The 21525-nt window shown below is 45.8% G+C and overlaps 8 protein-coding genes across 8 annotated transcripts; 4 read left to right on the top strand and 4 right to left on the bottom strand.

The window, feature by feature from the left end:
- Window positions 1-1031: 1031 nt before the first annotated feature.
- LOC128730936 (zinc finger protein 8) lies at window positions 1032-3392 on the bottom strand. The gene is made up of 4 exons (XM_053824028.1): window positions 3137-3392; window positions 1462-2462; window positions 1301-1397; window positions 1032-1234 (listed from the first exon to the last, which is right to left on the bottom strand). Exons 1-4 carry the CDS (start codon window positions 3390-3392, stop codon window positions 1032-1034), a joined length of 1557 nt encoding a protein of 518 aa, XP_053680003.1.
- Window positions 3393-4384: 992 nt separating this feature from the next.
- On the bottom strand, window positions 4385-5352 carry LOC128720608 (rRNA methyltransferase 2, mitochondrial). Its single transcript, XM_053814287.1, has 3 exons — window positions 5195-5352; window positions 4930-5131; window positions 4385-4857 (listed from the first exon to the last, which is right to left on the bottom strand). The coding sequence occupies exons 1-3, from the start codon at window positions 5350-5352 to the stop codon at window positions 4489-4491; spliced, it is 729 nt and encodes a 242-aa protein (XP_053670262.1). The 3' UTR covers window positions 4385-4488.
- Window positions 5353-5990: 638 nt separating this feature from the next.
- LOC128730494 (serine/threonine-protein kinase/endoribonuclease IRE1) lies at window positions 5991-12394 on the top strand. Its single transcript, XM_053823543.1, has 5 exons — window positions 5991-6153; window positions 6997-7573; window positions 8349-8571; window positions 8635-10438; window positions 10521-12394. Exons 1-5 carry the CDS (start codon window positions 6046-6048, stop codon window positions 11250-11252), a joined length of 3444 nt encoding a protein of 1147 aa, XP_053679518.1. The 5' UTR covers window positions 5991-6045; the 3' UTR covers window positions 11253-12394.
- A 595-nt stretch (window positions 12395-12989) lies between these two features.
- Window positions 12990-15164, top strand: LOC128722186 (uridine 5'-monophosphate synthase). Its single transcript, XM_053816031.1, has 3 exons — window positions 12990-13365; window positions 13465-13747; window positions 13815-15164. Exons 1-3 carry the CDS (start codon window positions 13219-13221, stop codon window positions 14876-14878), a joined length of 1494 nt encoding a protein of 497 aa, XP_053672006.1. The 5' UTR covers window positions 12990-13218; the 3' UTR covers window positions 14879-15164.
- A 10-nt stretch (window positions 15165-15174) lies between these two features.
- Window positions 15175-16659, bottom strand: LOC128722187 (uncharacterized). Its single transcript, XM_053816032.1, has one exon. It carries the CDS (start codon window positions 16654-16656, stop codon window positions 15643-15645), a length of 1014 nt encoding a protein of 337 aa, XP_053672007.1. The 5' UTR covers window positions 16657-16659; the 3' UTR covers window positions 15175-15642.
- A 1875-nt stretch (window positions 16660-18534) lies between these two features.
- On the bottom strand, window positions 18535-19243 carry LOC128731503 (glutathione S-transferase 1-like). Its single transcript, XM_053824632.1, has 2 exons — window positions 19112-19243; window positions 18535-19044 (listed from the first exon to the last, which is right to left on the bottom strand). The coding sequence occupies exons 1-2, from the start codon at window positions 19241-19243 to the stop codon at window positions 18535-18537; spliced, it is 642 nt and encodes a 213-aa protein (XP_053680607.1).
- A 632-nt stretch (window positions 19244-19875) lies between these two features.
- LOC128731492 (glutathione S-transferase 1-like) lies at window positions 19876-20526 on the top strand. The gene has a single exon (XM_053824620.1). The coding sequence runs from the start codon at window positions 19876-19878 to the stop codon at window positions 20524-20526; it is 651 nt and encodes a 216-aa protein (XP_053680595.1).
- Window positions 20527-20739: 213 nt separating this feature from the next.
- LOC128731482 (glutathione S-transferase 1-like) lies at window positions 20740-21474 on the top strand. The gene is made up of 2 exons (XM_053824608.1): window positions 20740-20874; window positions 20938-21474. Exons 1-2 carry the CDS (start codon window positions 20740-20742, stop codon window positions 21472-21474), a joined length of 672 nt encoding a protein of 223 aa, XP_053680583.1.
- Window positions 21475-21525: the final 51 nt, after the last annotated feature.

The raw sequence follows: 21525 nt of genomic DNA, 5'->3' as shown, positions 1-21525 counted from the left end.
ACATTGTACAGATACTCTATATGTTTCTCGCTTGGGCAATACTTCCCTTTGACATTTAACATCTGGTCAATCATATTAATACATCTTGTCCCACCGAAGCGTAATGTAAAATAAAGAAAAAAATAATACAGATTCTTACTACATCCAACGTTTTACACACCCGAATCATTATAAAATTATTGCTGCTTTGCTTAGGCTCGAGACCGACCCTGCTGACAATGCTAGGGTGCTTCCCGTTCAGAATTTTCAGTTCCTTACCAATTCCTTGAAAGCAATATGGTTTCATTTACTTTGTAAGTCCTCGTAAAGCATACTATTACCGCATGTAAAAAAATAATGTGTATTGCCAACGCAAAATTAATATTTATCAAAATCAGTAACCTATTTATAGGATCAATAATCCTATAAAGATGTTAAAATTTTGCTTCCATTAAACCATTTTGAATCCTTTTTCAATCCATCATTTCAAACATCCAGTTTTGATGGGCTTTTTTTTACAACAATATCTTTAAAAAAAACTTAGTGGCAGGTGAGACGCGAAACAAATATTTTAATTTAAAATGTGTAATTTACACACCACGAAGTACCTTGACTACTGATAAAGTTCAGTTGGCAATTACTCACTAGATTATACGTATGCATGAAAAGGACAGTTGATAATTTCATAAAGTGAAAGAAAATAGAATTAAACAATAACCTTTGAATATAATACAATTTTAAATTATATCAACACCTCTACCTTTCTGATGACCATATCATCTCTATATTACAACAGTAATTAGATTCGATTAACCAGATAATCAATCATAAGATTTGAATTAAATAAAATTATAAGATTTCGAATAAGTTGATTCAACAAAAACCAGAGTGAGTGTTTCAAGACAATATTACATGAGAATAATGCTTTCAATAATGCTTGCAATATCGTTTGGCAACATAAGGATAACAAAACGCTTCATCAGTACCTTTTCGTGCACACGTAATGATACCTAATTGAGAGCTCCACTTTACCAGAAGTCCTTATACGAACCTCAGGAGGCTGTTACTGGTGCACCCTGCATGTTGGTGGCCATCAAAGATCCTGCGAGTGCACTGTTACTTTGGGCTGCGTTTGCACTAGCTGAACCACTTCCATTACTAGCTCCAGTGCCGTTTGAAGCGGACATTTCCGATTTTACACGCCGCGCTATATGCGAACGCGTGTGTTTACGAAGATGATCTTTACGATAAAACCCTGTAAAGAGATAGCAACAACGTATTAAATTCGTCCATCTATAGGAATTAGGACACGTTAACTTACCTTTACCGCACTCTCCACAAATATGTTTCTTTTCACCCGTATGTATAACGATGTGGAGCGTCAGTTGCTCCTTGCGTTTGAACGATTTGAGACAAATCTGCGAATTCAAACGAGATACTGTATTACCTGCTGCCAAGTGGACAAAAATCTTACAAACTTACACTACAAATATGTGGACGATCAGGAATGTGCGACAGCTTGTGGCGGGTCAGGTGATCCTTGCGTTTCAGTGCGGCATTACATATGTCGCAAACGAAGCGGCGTTCGACAGCATGTGAAATAACATGCTGTTCGATTAAGCCTCGTTCTGGGTAAGCCATCTGACACTCGGGACAACAGAACAGAGGAGATCCATCGAGTGCCTTAGTCTCCCGAATCTGGCCAGGTTTTGGGCGCGGTTTCTTCTCTTTCGGTGGTTTACGCTTTTTCTGTTTTTTCGTTTTCGTTTTGCCGGTTCCGATTGCCGACGTAGATCCGGCATTTCCGTCATCTCCGTTGGCAGCACCTCCATTCACGGTGCTACTGCTGGAATTATGAGCATCCGAGCTAGCTGCACTTTGACCATTGACACCATTTGCAAGGCTCGAAAGCTGCGCTTGAGCCTGCTGGCTGCCGTATCCGTTGTCACTGTGGTGTTGCATCAAGTGCTGATGGTTCAGCCCAAGACTAGCGGCCGCTGCACTAACAGCCACGTTTCCCAGGGCCAGGTTAAGATTGGAACCGTTTTTCAAACTCAGCAAATCTTTCTGTACATTAAAAGCGTTCGTTTCCACACCGATAAGCCCACTAAGCGGGCCTGGTGAATTCAAACCCGATCCTGCAACGGAACCGCTGTTAGGCTCCTTTTTGATCGCATCTGAGTACTTCAGCAAATGCTGAATGGAAATTGGCAGCGTAGCCGATAGCAAATGCGAGGAGTAATCAACCGTATTCGTTGGGTTCGTGAGCGTCTGCCAGGACTGATTGACGTTCTGAAGAATCTGCTGGTTTATCATGTCATCGCGATCCACTTTTAGTGCGTTTCCTCCTTTGGCGGGCTTTGTCTGGTGATCGTTGCCCATCGCAGCGTTGCCGTTTGTGAACGCATGTTCGTTGGCGGTTTGCTGGTTTCCACCATAGGGATGAGACATATTCTGTCCATACGACATCGGCGCGTTGACCACTGAAATTGTACAATGCATGAAATGTAATAATTCGCATAGATGCAATATTAAAACTAAACAACAAATCTGCGCACATTTTGTCCATCTACAACGTCGTCCTGAAGCACTATGCGATTTGAACCACTCCTCGCAAAGTGTAGTAGACAGACGGGCTGCCCCTAAATGTATGCAACCCTATGTATCACCGTTCCCCCTCGGAAAATTATGCTTTCCATTCCAGACGCGCATTGAATGGTCCATTTTCATGGCCCGCTAGCTCCATCGCGCTTACTCCGTCTGCCGGCAGTAGTTACGTACCGCATCGTACTCTTCGTTTAGCAATCAAACAACCATAATGCCGTCTCGTACCCAGTGTGCGCGCACTCCTTGTCAACCTAACGTTAATGTTCCACCCCCAACACACGACGTTGTTCGTTTGAGTACATCTATCGCTCGCCGTTACAAAGCGCACAATGCAATGTTACATCGCTGGTGCCAAATGAAAAGGAAAATATTGCCATTCCGCCTATGCCCATCATGGCCCTCCAACGAATCGGCTTGTTGTTGATCGCATTAAACAAAATGCCTTCAAAATTGGCGCTCTACGACTCACGGTCAAAAGGTGTTCGAACTTTGTTAGCCCTCTCTTTCGGCATGTGAACATTTATCTAATTTATTTTTAATTTTTACTTACTTGAGGTAGTGTTCTGATTGAAATGATTTCCATTGGAGGCACCGTGATAGCGGTTCAGGTCCTGCTGCTGGCCGAGATTTCCACTCGTCGGAACTCCAGAGCCGGTGGAGGCCGCATTGCCTAGTCCGACTCCATTTCCTCCGGCCGAGCCGTTTCCGGGGCCATTGGCTGTCGCAAACGCACCCTCATTACCGCCGAACTTGGCCGCAAACTGATGGATGCCCGAGAATGGTCCTCCAAACGCCGAAAAATTCATCGTGGGACAGGGTTGCCGAATTTCGGGCGGATTTCACTTCGCTACGAGATGCCCCGAGTAGATGGCCAACCGACGGCCGACCGCGTAATCACCGCCGCAACAATAGCGCACACACTCACACACAGTGCCGCACCTCGCAGTAATGGCGTCCGAAAGGGGGGCGCCCAGTAGCGACAACACTCGATTTTCCCGCAGGAATATTTTTTCCAACCCCAAGTCCCCACCGCATAGATGCACCACGCGATTCAGGAAGTACGCGACTGTCTACCAGGAACTGACGAAGAGCGCATGAAAAACAACCCCCCCAAACCTTCTGAGATTTGAGAGTGCGTGCGGTTTTCGCGTGTTGTCAAGAGGAAAACCAATGGCAACCAGCAAAACGCGTAACGCACAGTCAATCTAAATCACGCACCACCGTCTGGCACCGTCTCGTGACGTGACTCTCTGGTCCGCAAACGAAAAAGCGCAGCGATGGGTTTACTTGGGGGTTGGAATGGCGTCACACGAACCAATTGCACACAGACGGTCCGTCTCCACCGGATGAGCCTTGCACTTATGATTTTCTCGTAATTTCAACACTGGCAGATTAGACAAGCAAGGGAAAACACAGCTTTGATTGACATCATCGCCACGGAACGATACACAAGCGTAGTCTGACGGGGATGCGGAGTTAGGAAAAAACTAACGGGAACACTACCCTCGACCAAAACTTATGCTAGCGATGCGCCTCGGTTGTGTGTGAGCTCTGCTATGTTGTCACATATACTTGCGTGCAGCATCGCGAGCGAGCTAGCTGCCTTGGCGCGCCTCATTGCCCCCTCGTTCCATCGAAGCGGTATGTCAGCGCATACAAACAGTTCTGTTTGGAGGGGAAAATGAGGAGAATAGCCATTTTCCGGCTCGTGTATAAATCACCTTTTTCCACTGCGCGTGGATTCATGACACATGCAAGCTTGAGACCATAAACATACTTTTTTTTTAAACATTTTAAATCATGTTTGCTATTTTAAACGAACAGTTTTTTTATTTATGATTTTTTTGAGCCTTAATTTAAAATTTATTGACTAGCAAAATTGTGTTTAATAGACTTTTCGCCTTAACTTTCTATGCCCCGAAACCCACGTGCGAGTATGAAATTTTCCGCCGAATCATCTCGACTTGCCCGCGGTTTTACACGTTTCACAGTTTGGTAGTACTCCTTTATGCTACTCTCTAATTTCGGCACATCTCCATTATCCCAAATCTTCATCAATAGCGATGCGCTTGGTGTGGACATAAGTATTGCGAAACGAAGAACGGAATAGCACAATGTTGTTATGTTATCCTGATCTAACGCCCGTACCCCAGTTGCATTGGGTGCCATATCCGACAGAACACAATTTACACGCCGATCGGCTAAGCTCTCTCGAATTCTGTCTTGTGTTTCCTTACGCAAGAAGTCACTGTTTCCAAATAGGATCGCATTCTGTGAGAAAATGAATATCACGCTACGTTATTGGAAAGGAAAATTTAGCTTTTGAGCAAATGCTTTACTTGCCTCAATGGGATATATTTGAAGTAAATCTACGCCAATAACCATGCCCCTTGGTTTTCCGGTATGCTTCCCGTGGGCATTCGACTGATCCACCGCAATCTGCGTCCAGGAACCTGGTGCCGCACCGCAATCGATCACCGTGTAACCTGGTTTAATGAGGTCATACTTTTGATCTAATTCAAGCAGCTTAAAAGCGCTTCTACATCTGTGAACAAACGGAAACTTTATTGTAACAAACATCGAAGAATCACCGGGTATAATAGCTTACCGGTAGTTCATCATTTTTGCTTTCTCCACGTACGGATCCCTCAACTGCCTGGTGAGCCATTCTTGGGAGCTTTTACTTTTACCCTTCAAATTGTTTGGAATTACCTTGGCACACAATTTTGCGGCACCACCAAAAGTGCTGAATTTCCGAACCAACATAATACAGAGAACTGTATTGCGGGAAAACAATAACAAAAAACAAGTCAACATAAAAAATCAAAACAAATCTGTCATTGAATTCTGCCAGAACTGACAGCAGAACGTCATGCCTGCGGCATTCCTTCCACGTACAGTGACAGGAACGGTGTTTACAGTCGGGCACGATCTGCGACAGCAATACCTCCTCCTTTCTCGATTGAACTCCGAAACAAGCTGGAATAAAAGTGCGCGTGTGAAAAGCATACGGTGAATACAAAGCGTTTTGTACGCGGGGTGATGCAATGTGGCGACTAAGTATCAATAACAAAAAGACAACCAGCAGAGCATCATTTTGCGTGAGGCTAAATATTGGAGATGATGGAGCTATTTGGCAATAGTTAAATAAAAGTGAGGATTAACCCAAGATGCCTGGCCTGAGTACTATATCATAAATTGTGCAAATGTAATGCCAAGTGCCAGTGTTTAAAAGAATTATGATTTACCTCTATACGATTGGTTCGTTTTGTGGAAAAAACAATTCAGCCTTTATTGCGTGTTTACGTTCAACCGAGAACGTTTGTTTTGGTAGAGAAGGGAAAGAAAAGACTGGATGAAGGCCGTTTGCTGCAGCTCGGCTAAAACCATATTATCCAGGAGTTTAAGAGTTCTAGAAACAATTTCTGCTTGATATTGTTGCAACACTAAAACACCAGCATGTATGCAAAAGTGCAATTGTTTGTGCTACTCCTGCTTGCGACGGCTCGCGATTCTACCACCGAAAAGAAAATTGCGTCTCCATCGTTGTCTCAGCAACAGCAGCAGGTAAGACTCAAGCAGCAGAGAAGAAGTTTCCCAGGGTAATTGCGGGTAATTTCAACCTAGATAAGAGGGAGCAGCCGGTATTAGATTAACGCTGAATTTGTAGCGCCTTATACATGGGAATTACTTCGCTGTTGGTAGTGCTGAGAAGTTAATCTAACTGCATACTGCACTGTAAAAATTGTCGACGAAAACGCTTCACACTTAAAATACATTATTTATTATAGATGCTTAAAATGCATTATTTATTATACAATTGGAAAGCATGATTTCATGATTGTCAAGATTGCATGGCAAAGTCAGTTCACGCATTGCACGATGAATCATGCGTCATCAGAAATATAATAAAAAGAATTCAACTTCTTAAAGAAATCGTAGCGAAGAATACGATGAAAATTAATACACGCGTTGCGCGATCTGTTTGTGGATCTGTGCACTATTTATTGAAACAGGTGCGCACGAAACAGTTGTGCATATGCTAGCAAGGTAAATGGATTGCGCCCTACTATTAAATAAACTGCTCGATAACAACGACAATCATTTTTGTACAGAACAAAAAGATTAAAAATATGCTTTAGAAAGCTATTAAAATGATATTACAACTACACGTGATCACTAGAGCGGCACAAATAATGAATGCAGGAACGAAGCCGTGTATCACAACACAAGAACATGCTAGAAGTTTAGCCTGATTTGATTAAAATCTGTGCTATGACCGGAAAAGGTCAGATCGTATAAAGTAGGCGTTAGAAATAAACCCTTCCATGATTCGCCAATTTACTGAAATGAAAAACTACGTTGTATTAACTAATGTACTATTTTTTATCTTTTTCTGTATATGTATAGCATGACTGCACTGCCGTTGCAAAGGATGAGGAAACGATGCTCGTTTTTTCCACCCTCGGGGGCGGATTGACTGCAATTGACCCGCTGACGGGAGAGACACGTTGGTCCATCGCCGACGAACCGGCAATCCGCGTACCGGCTCCGTCCGATATGTCCGCCCATTATCTGCCCGATCCTCGAGACGGAAGCCTATACCGAATGAATGGGCTAGAGGGCGGGCTTAAGAAGCTACCGTACACTATCCCCCAGTTGGTGGCCAATGCACCGTGCCGATCGAGCGACGGGATCCTGTATTCTGGCAAGAAGAGCGACGTTTGGTTTCTGATTGATCCCAAAACGGGCCGGCGAGAAAAGGTTCTTGGTTTCGGCGGAGCGTCACCAGAATCATCCCCTCGGGATGGTGGTGGACCGGATTCTATCGGTTGGGCGACATCCCGTGCCGTGTATCTCGGTCGGACGCAGTACACCGTCATGATGTACGATAGCCAATCGACCGATCGGAACAGCAAACCATGGAATGTTACGTTTTTCGATTACACGGCCCATTCAATGGCACCGGATATAACTAAAGAGTACGGTAAGTACGGGGACGATGTTCCACGACGGGTCCACCTGTTCCGCGATTATAACCCATAAACGGATTCGGTTAAATTCGAGAAGTTGAACGACGTAACTATGCTATTATCGAACGATAACAGCCGTTGTTGGTCCCGCATTGGCAACCGTAAGCCAGGCTTATCAGGGTCTTTACGACTGTGTTTCGTTTCCATACTCTGACAAAATACGCCACGTTTCATTCTAGCGTGATATGCGTGGCTTGATGCTTACATTATATGCGACGAGAATACCTAGGAATCTCTTTGAAACTGTTCGAAAGAGCAATTATTGCGTATTTAACTAATGTCACAAAATACGCGTGCTGCTTTTTTTCTCAAAGTTATAACCACAAATGTCCTCATTACGATCGATTGGGAATAATGTCTTACATCAATGAATCATGCATGTAAGAATGGCATTATTCCCATGATGAATTTTGAATTGCTTTATTATCGATCTTCTACAATAAAGATATCAATTTGTTCGTCTTCACTTTGGGTGAATGCTTGTTATCTGCGTCGGGATTTACTTGGTGTACATAAATGAATTAAATTGCCTAATCATTATGCATCTCAATTAAAAAAACAGCATGTAGATGTTCCAAAGAAATTTATTAACATTTTGTTGTAAAACGAAGCATCATCAAACGTATTACATCAATACTAGGAGCAAGGGGGCGTGAAAAATGGGCGTTTCATGGAAAGACGCAGATGAGCTTATGTTAGACTTCGTTTCACCTTTGCCACCTATTGTAGAGTTCCTGCATCTCACCAGCAGCTCCTCTGGGCTGACGGCTACGTTTGAACAAAAGAAGGGAACTCCGATGTGGCAGAAGGACCTCGCCAGTCCGGTGGTTGCCGTTTTTCTGCTAGGCTCCGAAGGGTTGCTGAGCGTACCCTTCCAGACCGTTTCGGACGACGTATTACAGGAGATAAACGAACGGGCTAAGAGTGGAAATTTCGACGACATGAAGCTATTGTAAGTCTGCCAGCTCCAGAATTACATGACAAATATTGAACATGTTTCTTGTGCTTTTTTTAGTGAAACCGTGTATATCGGTGCGGCAGGAAACAATCTGTACGCAATTCCGTCGCTAGTGGATAAGAATACTGCAACGATTCCCTCGGAACCGTCCATTAATTTGCTCGGAGGCCCTTCGAAGATTCGTCCGGCGCGGGATCATACTTCTGGTCATGAGTTAATATCCAAAGCATCTCGGCTCGGTGGAAAAAACGAAAACATTATTATACTCGGCCACTATCAAACGCCCAAGACGGACGACAGCATCAAGCTTGACATTGTGCCGAGCGGCCCAGCGTCGATAGGTAAGGGATTCTGGAAGCATCAGGAACTGTCCACTATGCTAGTTGGCGGGCCTTCCGGAATTGGCTTATCCAAGTTTAGCACGCAGAAGGATACCCATACCATCGGGGTGCAAACGGAGGACAACGAGGAGTATGGAGAAACGAATGAGACGAGCTCCACGGATCTACAGAGTAGTACCGATTTTATCCGAGCCTTGTTCAGTCGCCTGTACATGGATACGAAGCTGTGGCTCGAATCACAGCCCAACAAACTACCCACGATCCTGCTAATTACGCTGTTCGGAATGTTCATCTTTGGGTTTTGGTACATACATCTGCAGATGAAGGCATTGCAAGAAAGCCAGGGTGGATCTCAGACAAGCAACTCCAACCGCAGTGGTTCTGGCGGTAGCGGTGGAAGTGGCAGTGGTAGCTACAGCGAACCGATCGACTTCGGGGACGGTGAAATGCGCGTCGGAAAGATACACTTTAACACGCAAAGCGTATTGGGCAAGGGCTGCGAAGGAACGTTCGTTTTTCGTGGCACGTTTGAAAAGCGCGAAGTAGCGGTGAAGCGAATTCTGCCCGGTTGCTTCACGCTAGCGGACCGCGAGGTAACCCTGTTACGCGAGAGCGATGCGCACGAAAACGTAGTACGCTACTTCTGCACCGAACAGGATCGCCAGTTCCGATACATCGCAGTGGAGCTTTGTGCGGCCACGGTGCAGGATTATGTCGATGGTAAGCACACTTCAACGGTAACTGTGAGCTCTTCAGTGACGGTGGGAATACTGCGTAAGAAAATTTCTGCTCACGATATTCTGCAACAAGCGACGAGTGGTTTAATGCATCTGCATTCACTCAGCATCGTGCATCGGGACATAAAGCCGCAGAATATACTACTCTCGCTTCCCGACAATCGCCAGCGGGTCCGAGCGATGATATCGGACTTTGGATTGTGCAAGAAGCTGAACTACGGCAAGGCGAGCTTCTCCCGCCGGTCCGGTGTGACCGGTACGGACGGATGGATTGCACCGGAGATGCAGCGAGGCCAACGGGCCACCACCTCAGTGGACATTTTCTCACTCGGGTGCGTGTTCTATTATGTGCTCTCGGACGGGTTCCATCCCTTCGGCGATAATCTCAAGCGCCAAGCAAACATTCTGTCGAACGAATACGATCTCGGTATGCTGCGACGGGAAAACCCACTTCCCGATTGCCGCACGGTACTGGCGGAAGAAATCGTCAGCGATATGATCCATGTCGAGCCGAGCAAACGGCCATCAGCACGAACGGTAGCAAACCATCCGCTATTCTGGAACAACGAGCGTGTTCTTGCGTTCCTGCAAGACGTCAGCGATCGCGTGGAAAAACTAGATGTTATGACCGAGCCGTTGCGATCGCTGGAGAAAAATGCACGCTTCGTCGTACGGGACGATTGGAGTCAGTACCTGGATGCGGAGATCACAAACGATCTGCGAAAGTTCCGTGGCTACCAGGGCTACAGTGTGCGTGATTTATTACGTGCGCTTCGGAATAAGGTACGTAAACCGGGTGCAGATTCATATCTAAATCGCGGAAATATGCCCTGCCTTTATGCATGATCATTTATCACTTTTACAGAAACATCACTACCATGAGCTAACGGCAGAAATGCAACGCGCGTTAGGTGCAATTCCACACGAGTTCACTCGCTACTGGTTGAGCCGGTTTCCTCGGTTACTGTCCCACAGCTATCACGCATTAGCGGACAGCTCACGGGAGCCAATATTCCGGCATTATTATAATGCAAGCGATGACACAGAACACGCTAGTGGATCTTCCCACTCACTAACGAACGGGTTCCGGTTCTCTAAGCCGTCGTACTTCAACCGAGACGACAACGACAACTACGAGCTGATCCGATATTACGAAGCTGCGCAAATGATGAAAAATACAACCAAAAGCCCGAAGCGAAGACCGCCGCCTGGAGGTGATGGCGTTCAGGATGGGTCGACACCGGATCGAAAACCTGGCTTAGGGGGACCAAACAAACGAGGAACGTATAATTTTAGCAAATCGTCAATGGGTCATGGTGGTGGATTTATTACACGGCAACAAATGCGAGACAGCATGGAGTCTGGGCCTGCGATGGAGGATGGTAGATCTTCTTCCACAGCAACAACCACCGGCAGTGAGGAGAAAGAATCGCAAAACGTCGATGGCGGTGTTTATCAGAGGAGAAAATACGCGTCTGGCAGTGGTGATGTTCCTGCAAGTAATCAGATTAACCCCATCAGACGGCGTGAGGTGCAATCAAAGGTGACATGGAATTTAGATTCCATCGTATCCCAGAACGGGAATAGGAATGAGTGAGTCCTTGCGGACCTTGTGATATGTTGGATGTGTCTTTGGTTTGTTTGTTCCGGAATGGTACCGATCTTTCTTGTGGCTACGTGTGCTACAGAAGAAGAGTATTGTTCTCAGCTGGATCGTGAGGTTTGTGGCTTTATTTTGCTGTTTTGCATTCCATTTGCTAGATTTCAACGAGAAGGGTCTTCAGCGTACACATTGAGGAAAAATGTGGTGTGAATGATTTAAATCATTTAGTTTGCTTCGTTATTGATCAACAATTGAAACATTTTAAGAGCATTGTGGAGCACGCATTAGTGACAATACCTTAGTTTTTTTATAGGGCCATTAAACCATTCGATGGTCTGTCCGTTTACTACCAGGTTTGAGTAAGTACAAAGGCGTGCTTATCTTATACCAACCTACTACTTTTTACTATATTTCTTAATCCATATCGATTACGCCACTCAACGATCACGCAAAGGTTCATTGTGGAACTGTTTGAATGCCTGTAACGGAAGATAACGCAATGAGCAAAAAAACATGCTATTGCGACTATGTCTGTGATACCGTGTGGTAGCATTTAAGTAAATCAAAAGACAGCTAGTTTGTAAGTTCCAAAAACGCATACTGTCGCACAGAATGCACTTATGAGCCACATTTAATATTAAGCGATAATCTTCTACTGACAACGCATGCACATTAACACATGCATTATGGGTAAGTACACCACGTGCAATTACGCAAATGATACCGACTAGCAAAATTTACACATGATTGGTACTAATTTCATCGAAACGATAGGAAAAGATTCTTTTTTTAAATAAGTGCAAACATCGAAGCCAATAAGAATGAACCTATGTAATACAGCCCTTTTCTCATTACATCTCTCTTGATATAATTTCCCGTTGTATAGATGCAACTTGTAGATTAAGTTTTGTAAGCAGAGAATTCAATTTCGTTGTCATCTTGAAAGAAAAATTACTTTGAGTTAAAGCGCTATATCCATCATATGTTTGTTGATGAATAACCGATTGGATGATAACCTGTTTTGAAATGAAAGCTAGTTTGTGTTACCGGCAACGTAAGGCACGAAATGGTAGCTAATGGATTAATTTGCGTTGTTCCTTATTCGTGTAAATAAGGTTTGGAAATAAATTGTTGTTAGGAGCAATGAATACTGTTGTAAGATATTATCACACTTTGATTTAGTTTGTAATGGAATGGGTATTATCTTTTTTGCATGACTCATATTGCTATTTTCATCGAAGAAAGAAGTAGATATTGTTCGTAGAATAACTAAAATCATATGCTGATAAACTAAGACCATATGATAAATTGCATTTTTCAGGTGGAATACATATTTTTGCATACGTAGGAAAGACATTTGAAACTAGTGCCGCACATTTTCGATCGTGTGCGTGCGTTGGAGAGAATGTGAGTAATGACCCTGTTGCTACATTCCTGGAGTGTCGGACAAGTTTACTGTAGTAAAGATAATAGGATATTAATTAATAATAATCAACATTTTATGTTTTAAGTTTTTTGAGGAAAACAGCCTTGTTTGACGCACTTTATGTTGGGCTTTTTTTAAAGGTCACATACCTATGCCCTTTTCGAGCAGTATTGTACAGGCATCGGTTTGACAGCCCTGTTGCACAACACAGGGTACCATGAGGCTGCCTGGACAAACGCATTTTCGTGCCACCCGTTACCCAACCAGCTCGTGTGTTTTCGTCATCTGGAATAGAATCTAAACAAACAGTAGGCCAGGCTGCAGCATTAGGCACAAAGTTTTTACCAACCTGATAGCGAATCCGCAAGCGATAAAGGTCGCGTGTTTGTGCACAGGAACGCAAAAAAAAACCGCGTGGCAGCACCGTCCTCCAGTAACCCTTTTCCTGTTGTCTTCCGGCGTAAACCACGTGCATTCCGGTTCAGGCGCATTTCGTCCCGGAAGTGTGTCAAAGTAAGCGAAACCAAGGCGAAAATGGTGAACGATGAGAGGATGAAAGCGCTCGGCTTGCGTCTGTTCGAGATCAATGCGTTCAAATTCGGTGATTTCAAGATGAAGGTGGGCATCAACTCACCGGTCTACTTTGATTTGCGCGTCATTGTGAGCCACCCGGATGTGATGGTAAGTTGGGCACAGTCCGCTACCCGTTGACCTTTGTTAATGAATCAATTTCACGCCACTCGTTTTTGGTTTCGTTGGTTCCATCCAACACCCGCATAGGACACACTGGCCGATATGCTGCAGGAATTCATCGCCGATAAGAAACTGAACACGTCCGGAGGACACTTGTGTGGCGTCCCGTACACCGCACTCCCGGTGGCGACGCTCATCTCAATTAAGTCCAATAAACCGATGCTGATACGGCGCAAGGAGGCGAAGAAGTACGGCACCAAGAAGCTGATCGAGGGGAAGTTCGGTGCTGGGGACAAGTGTCTCATCATCGAGGATGTGGTCACGTCCGGATCCAGTATTTTGGAGACGGTGGACGATCTCCGATCTGAGGGTAAGTGGCGGTGCGTGAAGGATGCGTGCTCAGAACCGTTATTAATGCTTTTGTGTCGTCGTCTTAGGTTTGACCGTTACTGACGCGATCGTTGTGGTCGATCGTGAGCAGGGTGGTGTCCAGAATACGGAGGAACGTGGCATAAGGATGCATTCGCTGTTTACGCTGTCGTACCTGTTGCAGGTGCTGCTGGAGGCGAAGCGGATTGAGGAGAGCACGGTTAAGGCGGTGGCCAAGTACATCGAAGCCTGTCAGATCCGAAGCGATGGTTCGTTCATGAAAAACGGCACCAAGGTCGTGAACGAGCTTTGTCGCACGGGCATGACTTTTGAGGCACGGGCCGATCTGGCCAAATGTCCACTGGCAAAGGAGCTGCTCCGGTTGATGGCGACGAAGAAAACGACGCTCTGTCTGGCGGCTGATTTGACCAGCAGCGAGGAGATCCTGAACTTAGCCGATGCGGTTGGACCGTACATTTGCCTGCTCAAGACGCACTGCGACATTGTGGCCGATTTTAGCGAGCAGTTCGTGCGGTCACTGCAGTCTCTCGCTCGGCAGCACAACTTTCTGTTGCTGGAGGACCGGAAGTTTGCGGATATCGGGAATACGGTCGCGCAGCAGTACGCCGGAGGGATGTATCGGATTGCGGACTGGGCCGACCTGGTGACGGTACATTCGCTGCCCGGCCAGGGCATCCTGAAGGGGCTGAAAGCGGCCATCACCGGTGAGCGATCGCTCGACACCCGGGGCGTGTTTCTGCTGGCCGAAATGAGCACCGAAGGCGCGCTTACGGACGAGAAGTATTCCACGGCGACGATGAAAATGGCCACCGAGCTGGACGCGGACTTTGTGGCGGGTATCGTGTGCCAGAGCAAGGATCTGGTCGTAGCACCTGGCCAACTGCAGCTTACACCGGGCGTAAAGCTGGAGGAAGGCGTGGACGGACTCGGCCAGCTGTACGATAGTCCGGAGCGTGTGGTGAAAGACCGTGGGGCGGACATTTGTGTGGTCGGACGTGGAATTCTTTCCTCAAAAACACCCGCCGATACGGCTCGTATTTATCGCGACCGTTTGTGGGAGGCGTACTGCGAACGGATCGGATCGGTGGAAACAAACGGTGCCTCTAAATGAGCTCCTAACACGCCCGTCTCCGCGAGATAATGAACTACATCTTTCTGTATTAACTCTGCCCACCCGGAACAACGCCCCATTCTACACGAGAACAACCTTCGAAAAGTGCAACGAAAAACTAATTATCAACCGCAACCGATTGTGATACGATCTGAATATTCCTTTATTTTGAAACGAAAAAGAAAGATTAAAAATACAATGCATTTAAACTGTACAGTAAATCTCCGTCCGTGCACGATACTATTATTGCGTTAGTTCATCTGTCCGAAATCTACAATCTAAACACGAAAAAAAACACGTTCCCCCTACTCGAAGGTGAGCTTTTGGTAGCAGAACAGGAAAGTATTTGCGGTTGTTGTTCTTTTTTTGCTTAGAATCATACATTCCTCGTCAGTATGTACGAATTAGCGGGTTTGCATTTAACCCTACAATCAACCTTTCCCGGTCCTGCCCATTCTAAGGGCGCTGTACAATTACGAGGGACACATACGTCGCGAAGTGTGGCGTTTTGAAAGAAATGTAGCACTTAATCCTAACTGAAGATGCTGTTTGCTGCCGGATCTACGCGTTTTTCCTGGTGGGAGGGGGAGAACCATATGCTTGCTGACCCTCTTCTGCAGGATTCACGATCAATTTACGCTAGACAGGAGCATTCGGCTAAATCGAAATAGAACTTACAACCGTAATGGGTGCGAAAATTGAACGAAAGAAAATCCTTTTTGCTAACTGCGTTGTGTTAACGGGCGTGTGTGTCCCTTCCGGACCTAGTGTATCCCGCTCCGCACCGTATCCCGGTCAGTTCCACTCTCACAACCCTTGTCGATGGCGAGCTGGCGCAAAATGCCACGATTCACCACGTTCAGGATCTCCATCTGCGTCTCGTAGAACGTGTAATTGTCCTTTATGCTGCACATCTGCGCACAAATAAAGTCCCCGAGGCTTCGGGAGCGATCGTCCCCCATGGGAAACGTCCGCAGGGTGGCATTTTCAACGAACGCGCTCGTGTTTGTCGCCGCAAGGACTTCGATCGTCCCGGAAGCGTCCTGCCGTTCGACGGAAAGGTCCTGCCGCAGCGGTGAACTCGTCGCACGGCGATCGTTCAACGTGCCCTGGGAAAGGCGCGCCATTTTACGATCCGTTCGCTCCGGAAGCGAACGCAACTCGCGCTTGTTTGCGTTCACCGGCGGCAGGATGGGCTTCAGCTCGACGGATTTGATGTTTTTCACGTCGATCGGGTTGATCTCGTAATGGACCTCCGTTTCGAACTCGGTACCATCGTTGGAGTGTTCGAAATCGGCACTGTTCAGGTCGGTTGGTGATCCGCTACCACCGTTCCGTACGATCGACACGTTGTACGTGCTGTTGTCGTCGATTTCCTGCTTCCAGGATGCGTCCGAATCCGTGGCCATGTGCGAGGAATCCGCCGTCCGGTGTTTGATGTGGTGCTGCAGGAAGCTAAGACCCTGGTACCACCACACGGTGGGGGTGTATTCGGTGCCGTTTCGCAGGTGCCGCCGGGCTTTCGTGATTTCCTGACCGAATTGGGTGCGCATCGATTGGATTTTACGCAGCACGTCCTTTAGCGTCGTGTCGGGCCGCACGTCCTGCATTTCGTCCACCAGCGAGGTGAGCGCTTGGCGGCGTATGTTTTTGTTGTAGTAGCGCGGGTGGCGCATGTCGTACAGCACCGGATGCTTTTTGTACTCCTGGATCAGCTTGTCCATCGCGTTGCGTTTCCACTCCATCGTTCGAAGGCGTGTTCGGTCCGCTGGGGCCATCAACCGGTGGGGCGCGAGTTTCTGTAAAGTGTTTGCCGCGAGCGCAACCGGGGGGAAAAATACCCTCGCGTCACCAAGCCAAAACAATTTCTGCGCCAGGGTGAATTATCCGTCATGCGTCAATCCGTGGCGATCTGTCAAAGTGGAGGTCCGCCGTCCGAGTTGGCTGTGCGATTTGACGTCGGAGAAGCCAGTGGACACGCTCGCGTAAAAGAGCTAGTGAAAATGTACCAAACAATGTTAAAATATGAAAATGTACGGCACCAAAAACATGGCAAAATGAGGCACACTTTTCGCCAAAGTACCAGGAGAGCATACCTGTTAGGAGGTAGACTTTTTGAAAAATAAATCCGCAAAATTTCGATAAACGCTGAAATAATTCATTGTTCTAAAACAAATTTTTAGACCGAAAACTTGAAATATTTCATCTATTGACCGACAGGTGGCGCTAATTTCGCTAAAGAGAAAATTTGTTTCAAAAATTCACTCATAGATGGCGCTAATTTTATCATTTTGAAATATTTCGTAGATCAGTTTTGAAACTTTTCAACGGCAATTTTGTTCTGGAAAATTCACCAAAATGCAACCTCTTGACTGGTATGCTCTCCTGTTACTTTTGGGTAAAATTTTCAGTTTTCGCAAAAGCTGATTTGCTCTATCGTCTGTCTCACTTTTATCGTCTGTCTCATTTTGAACGTCGTTTTATTCTGGCTTTTAACGAGCAGGTTTTTTGCGAATATAGCGTGTTGCACAAATGTTAAGTGCATCATTTCTACAGAGTTTTTTTTCTGTTCTTTTTTATGATTAAGCAAAACCATGTTATTTTGAATGAAAATGAGGAAAAAATCTGGAAAAAAGGAATAAACTGTAAAAGAATAACTGTAAAGAAATAACGGAAAAAAACAAATGAAAAAATTAACGCCTTTTAAGTGTAAACTGGCAATTAATTGAAAAATGATTTAAAAATCGTGTTTCCATGAAATATACGTAGGCATAAAATGTGTTTATATAAATTGATTAAAAATGAGTAAAAACTATGAAAAATAAACAGTTTTTATCGGTAAACTGGCAATTAATTTAAAAATATTTTTAAAATCGTACTTACATAAAGCATATGTTATTTATAAGGTATAAATGCATTTTTATGATATCCTCTATTCAACATTCAACCGCGGATTAACCGAGTCAGCCCGGGATAAGGCTCTCAGTGGTTGTTGGGAGGAAATGCCCTTCAGCTCATAAATAATTAGGCAAATCTAAATACGGCCAGGTCGTTCTTAAATAAATAACGATAACAATATCAACCGCGGATGCAACAAGCCTTTTTTCATCACATAATTAGTGGATGGAGGCGCCTGGCGAGGGAATAGTTTAAAGAAAGTTCTTGAACTCTTTTTGTGTTAAATCCACGTGCGCGGTGTGTTAAAATGACTTTAAATGAAGTAACTGCTTGTTTTAAATATGTTTTTCATTTCCAAATCAATGAATACATAATGCAAAATGGGAAAACATTTGTAAATGATGAAAAATACCGTTTTTTTGGCTACACAGACTGCTCAAATGATGCATTTTGAATCGGAAAGTGATAGTGAACTGTTGTTAAATGATTTTTTTTATTATTCTTCTGTTATTCATTTTGTTTTCCTTATTTTTTGAGCATTGTTTTTTTTTCTCAAAACACAAAAAGTGACTGTTTATTTCGAAACCACCGTTAAGCATTGTAATCTTTGGTCGTTGGTTTTGTGAAACATGTCTCAAACTTGTAAATTGTTGAGATTATCTTCCGATTTATCCAAACCAGACCCATTTTGCTACCAAATCGCAGCTTTTCGCACATGCACTGAGTCAATTTTATGCTGTTTAAAGCCCACAAGGCTTTCACGGATGTCTCGCTGCAATATAAGCCTCGGTGGCTTTCCGCATCTCCCTATAAAACTCCGCATAATCAGGAAAATCTGCCCTAACCTTCACAACCCACGCTCTAACACCAGGATACGGCTCCAAATCATACTTTAGCCAATCGAGAGCCGTAACACTACCCAACAAGAAGATATCCGCCAACGTGAGATGATCTGCAGCAGCATACGATCGTTCCGTAACGAACTGCTCGGTCAGATCGAGTGCCTGCTTAAGCTTCTCCTGCAGTTCCACCGATGGTGACTGTTCACGTTCCATCGATGCTTCAATATTCGCCAACACCTGCTTGTACAGTGTGCCGATGTCGAAGAATAACCGCTGATTAACGATGGAACGAACGCGAGGATCACGTGGATAAAGCGCATCATCTTTGGAGTACTTCTCCACCAGATAAATCGCGATCGCGTACGACTCCCAAATCACGTGTCCATCGACGTCAACGAACGTTGGGATCGTGTGTTGAGGGTTTAACTGTCGAATAACACCCAACATTAGCTCGTAAAGGTGTTCGAATGAGAATCAGTTGATAGAGCATTACCTTCGTCAGTTCAGCGACGTCCTTTGGATCGTGAATGTCGGAAGGTTTGATGTTGAGAGTGAGACCCAACTTCTTCGCAACCAACAGCACGTTCTGACACGGAGGTGATACAATGTCACTGTACAGCTCCATAGCTCACGACGCACTAGAAACAGGCACTTAACTGACGCATTAACACCCCGTAAACTGTCGCTTTATAGGATGGGAGCTGATTTCAAGCTCAATCTTCTCATCAACCATGTTTTGGGGAGTTGCTAGGGACATGTTGGATTCCATCCAACAAACAAACGAAACACGAGCGTGGGTTAGAGGCAAACAAATCGGTTAAGAGGCTCGTTAGTCGGCGAATTTTGCGAAGATAACGCGAACCACTGATTGAATTCACCTCCCTGTAAGGGTTGCATTTTGGGAATCCGGCAATATGACGACCGTTATCTGCGTCAAAAAAAAGAAGAGCGCATGGTTTTATCGCCCGTAGGCTTCCGAGGGTTGCGTAATTTTATCGGATTTCGGTTTCGCTACCCAGATTGCAGCAGACGACGAGCTCCCGATCGATGTGAGATTGTACGTGTTTTGCTATCGCCACCGAATTGGGGTAATTACGTGTGTCAAACAACCGCAATATCGGTCTCATTCCACAACGCATATCATCCATCATCCATCATTGGTTGATTTTTTCCGCGACTGGCGGGTTTTTGTCACATAAAAGTCACCAACCCAACACGCTTTCGGCGTTCTCTGTGCTCAGCCTTCAGCCTTAACTGATGGATCTTTACTACAACATCCTGTCACCGCCATCGCGCGCTATACTTCTGCTCGGTGAAACGCTTCATCTTCGATTCAACCTCATCAGTCTCGACGTTCATCGGAAGGATTACGTGAATGCGGACTTTAAGCGCATCAACCCGCAACATTCGGTGCCCACGTTGGTTGTTGAAGGTGTTGCCATTTGTGAACCGGCTGCCATCTTGATGTATCTTGCGGAGAAGCATTCCAATGGTTCGAGTGCCTCGCTTTATCCGGTTGATCCGTTACAGCGTGCTCTCGTAAACTCACGCTTGCTGTTTGAAGCTGGCACGCTTTATAAGTGCATCTTTGCGTATTACAGTCCGATCGTGCTTGATCGTGCCGTTCCAGTGGAATCTGATCGTCAAAAGTTGCAAGAAGCTGTCGCTGTGTTAGATGGGTTCTTGAAGAGAAGTTCTTTCGTGGCTGGTGAGCGTCTTACTGTGGCGGATTATTCGCTCGTTTGCACCGTGTCGATGTTGGTGTTGCTGAAGTTTGAGCTGACGACGTACGAAGCGATCGGTCGGTGGTACGATCGATGTCAGAATGTGATCGAGGGTTATGCTCAGTTGACGCAGCGTGCTGTTACGATGTTCCAGAGCTGGTTGGAGCAGGAACAGAAGGGTTAGGTGTCTTCGACCTGCGTAAGTTGCTTTTATCTTTATCCTCGCGTTCGCTTTCCTGCAAACTCGCTCGCTTAATGTCATCGTGTGGTAAAGCCTCTGTGCGATTAGATTTCCGCCAAAAATGTGTTAATCACTCGACGAATCAGGTCAACCTGAACCCGTGCCAGGTAGTTTGGTTTGGTGCGTTCGCGTGACAACACCCGAAACGGCCTGCAGATGGAGCTGTTCTATCATCCTGCTTCACCGTACTGCCGCTCGGTGATGATGGTGGCAAAAGCGCTTAATCTGCAGGTGAAAGAGCGCCCGATCGACCTCAGCAAAGATGAACAGCTGCATCCGAGCTTTGTGGCCGTAAGTACCTTCTCACCTGAGTCCTGAGTCTGTGCGAGTTGTGCCTGACCTGTCACGTTGTAGATAAACCCGTTTCACTGCGTCCCGACGCTGGTTGACAACGATCTGACACTTTGGGAATCACGCGCCATCTTGGTGTACCTCGTGGACAAATATGGGCGCACCAACAGTCGGCTCTACCCAAAAGACCCCAAGACTCGAGCCATCATCAACCAGCGGTTGTTTTTCGATCATCAAACGCTCGCAGCACGGCTCGAAGATTATTACTACAAGATGTACTTCGAAGGAGCGCCACCAGGGGGCGCTAAACTAGAACAGCTCGAGGAAGCGCTCAGTCTGCTGAACGGGTTTCTCATTGCAAACGCGTACGCCGCTGGTCCGAACTTGACACTGGCCGATTACTGTCTCGTCGTGACGGTGGCCTCACTGGAAGTCCTTCAGCATGACCTTGGGAAGTATCCGGCTGTAGTTGCTTGGCTTGAAGCGTGTAAAGGACTCATCACCGATTACCAGGCGATCAACGAGGACGGTGTAAGGATGTATCGGGAGTACTTCGAAGCGGGCAAAGTCGATACCACCGGAACAGCTTACGGCGTGTAAGGACACACGTTTCGGAGAGCGAGAGAGAGAGAGACGTTTAAAGAGGCTACA

This window comes from Anopheles nili, chromosome 2 (assembly GCF_943737925.1).
Source record: "Anopheles nili chromosome 2, idAnoNiliSN_F5_01, whole genome shotgun sequence".
In the NCBI taxonomy this organism is placed as follows: Eukaryota; Metazoa; Arthropoda; class Insecta; order Diptera; family Culicidae; genus Anopheles; species Anopheles nili.
Note: the sequence above shows the minus strand (reverse complement) of the source record. Positions and strands in the feature narration are given on the sequence as shown.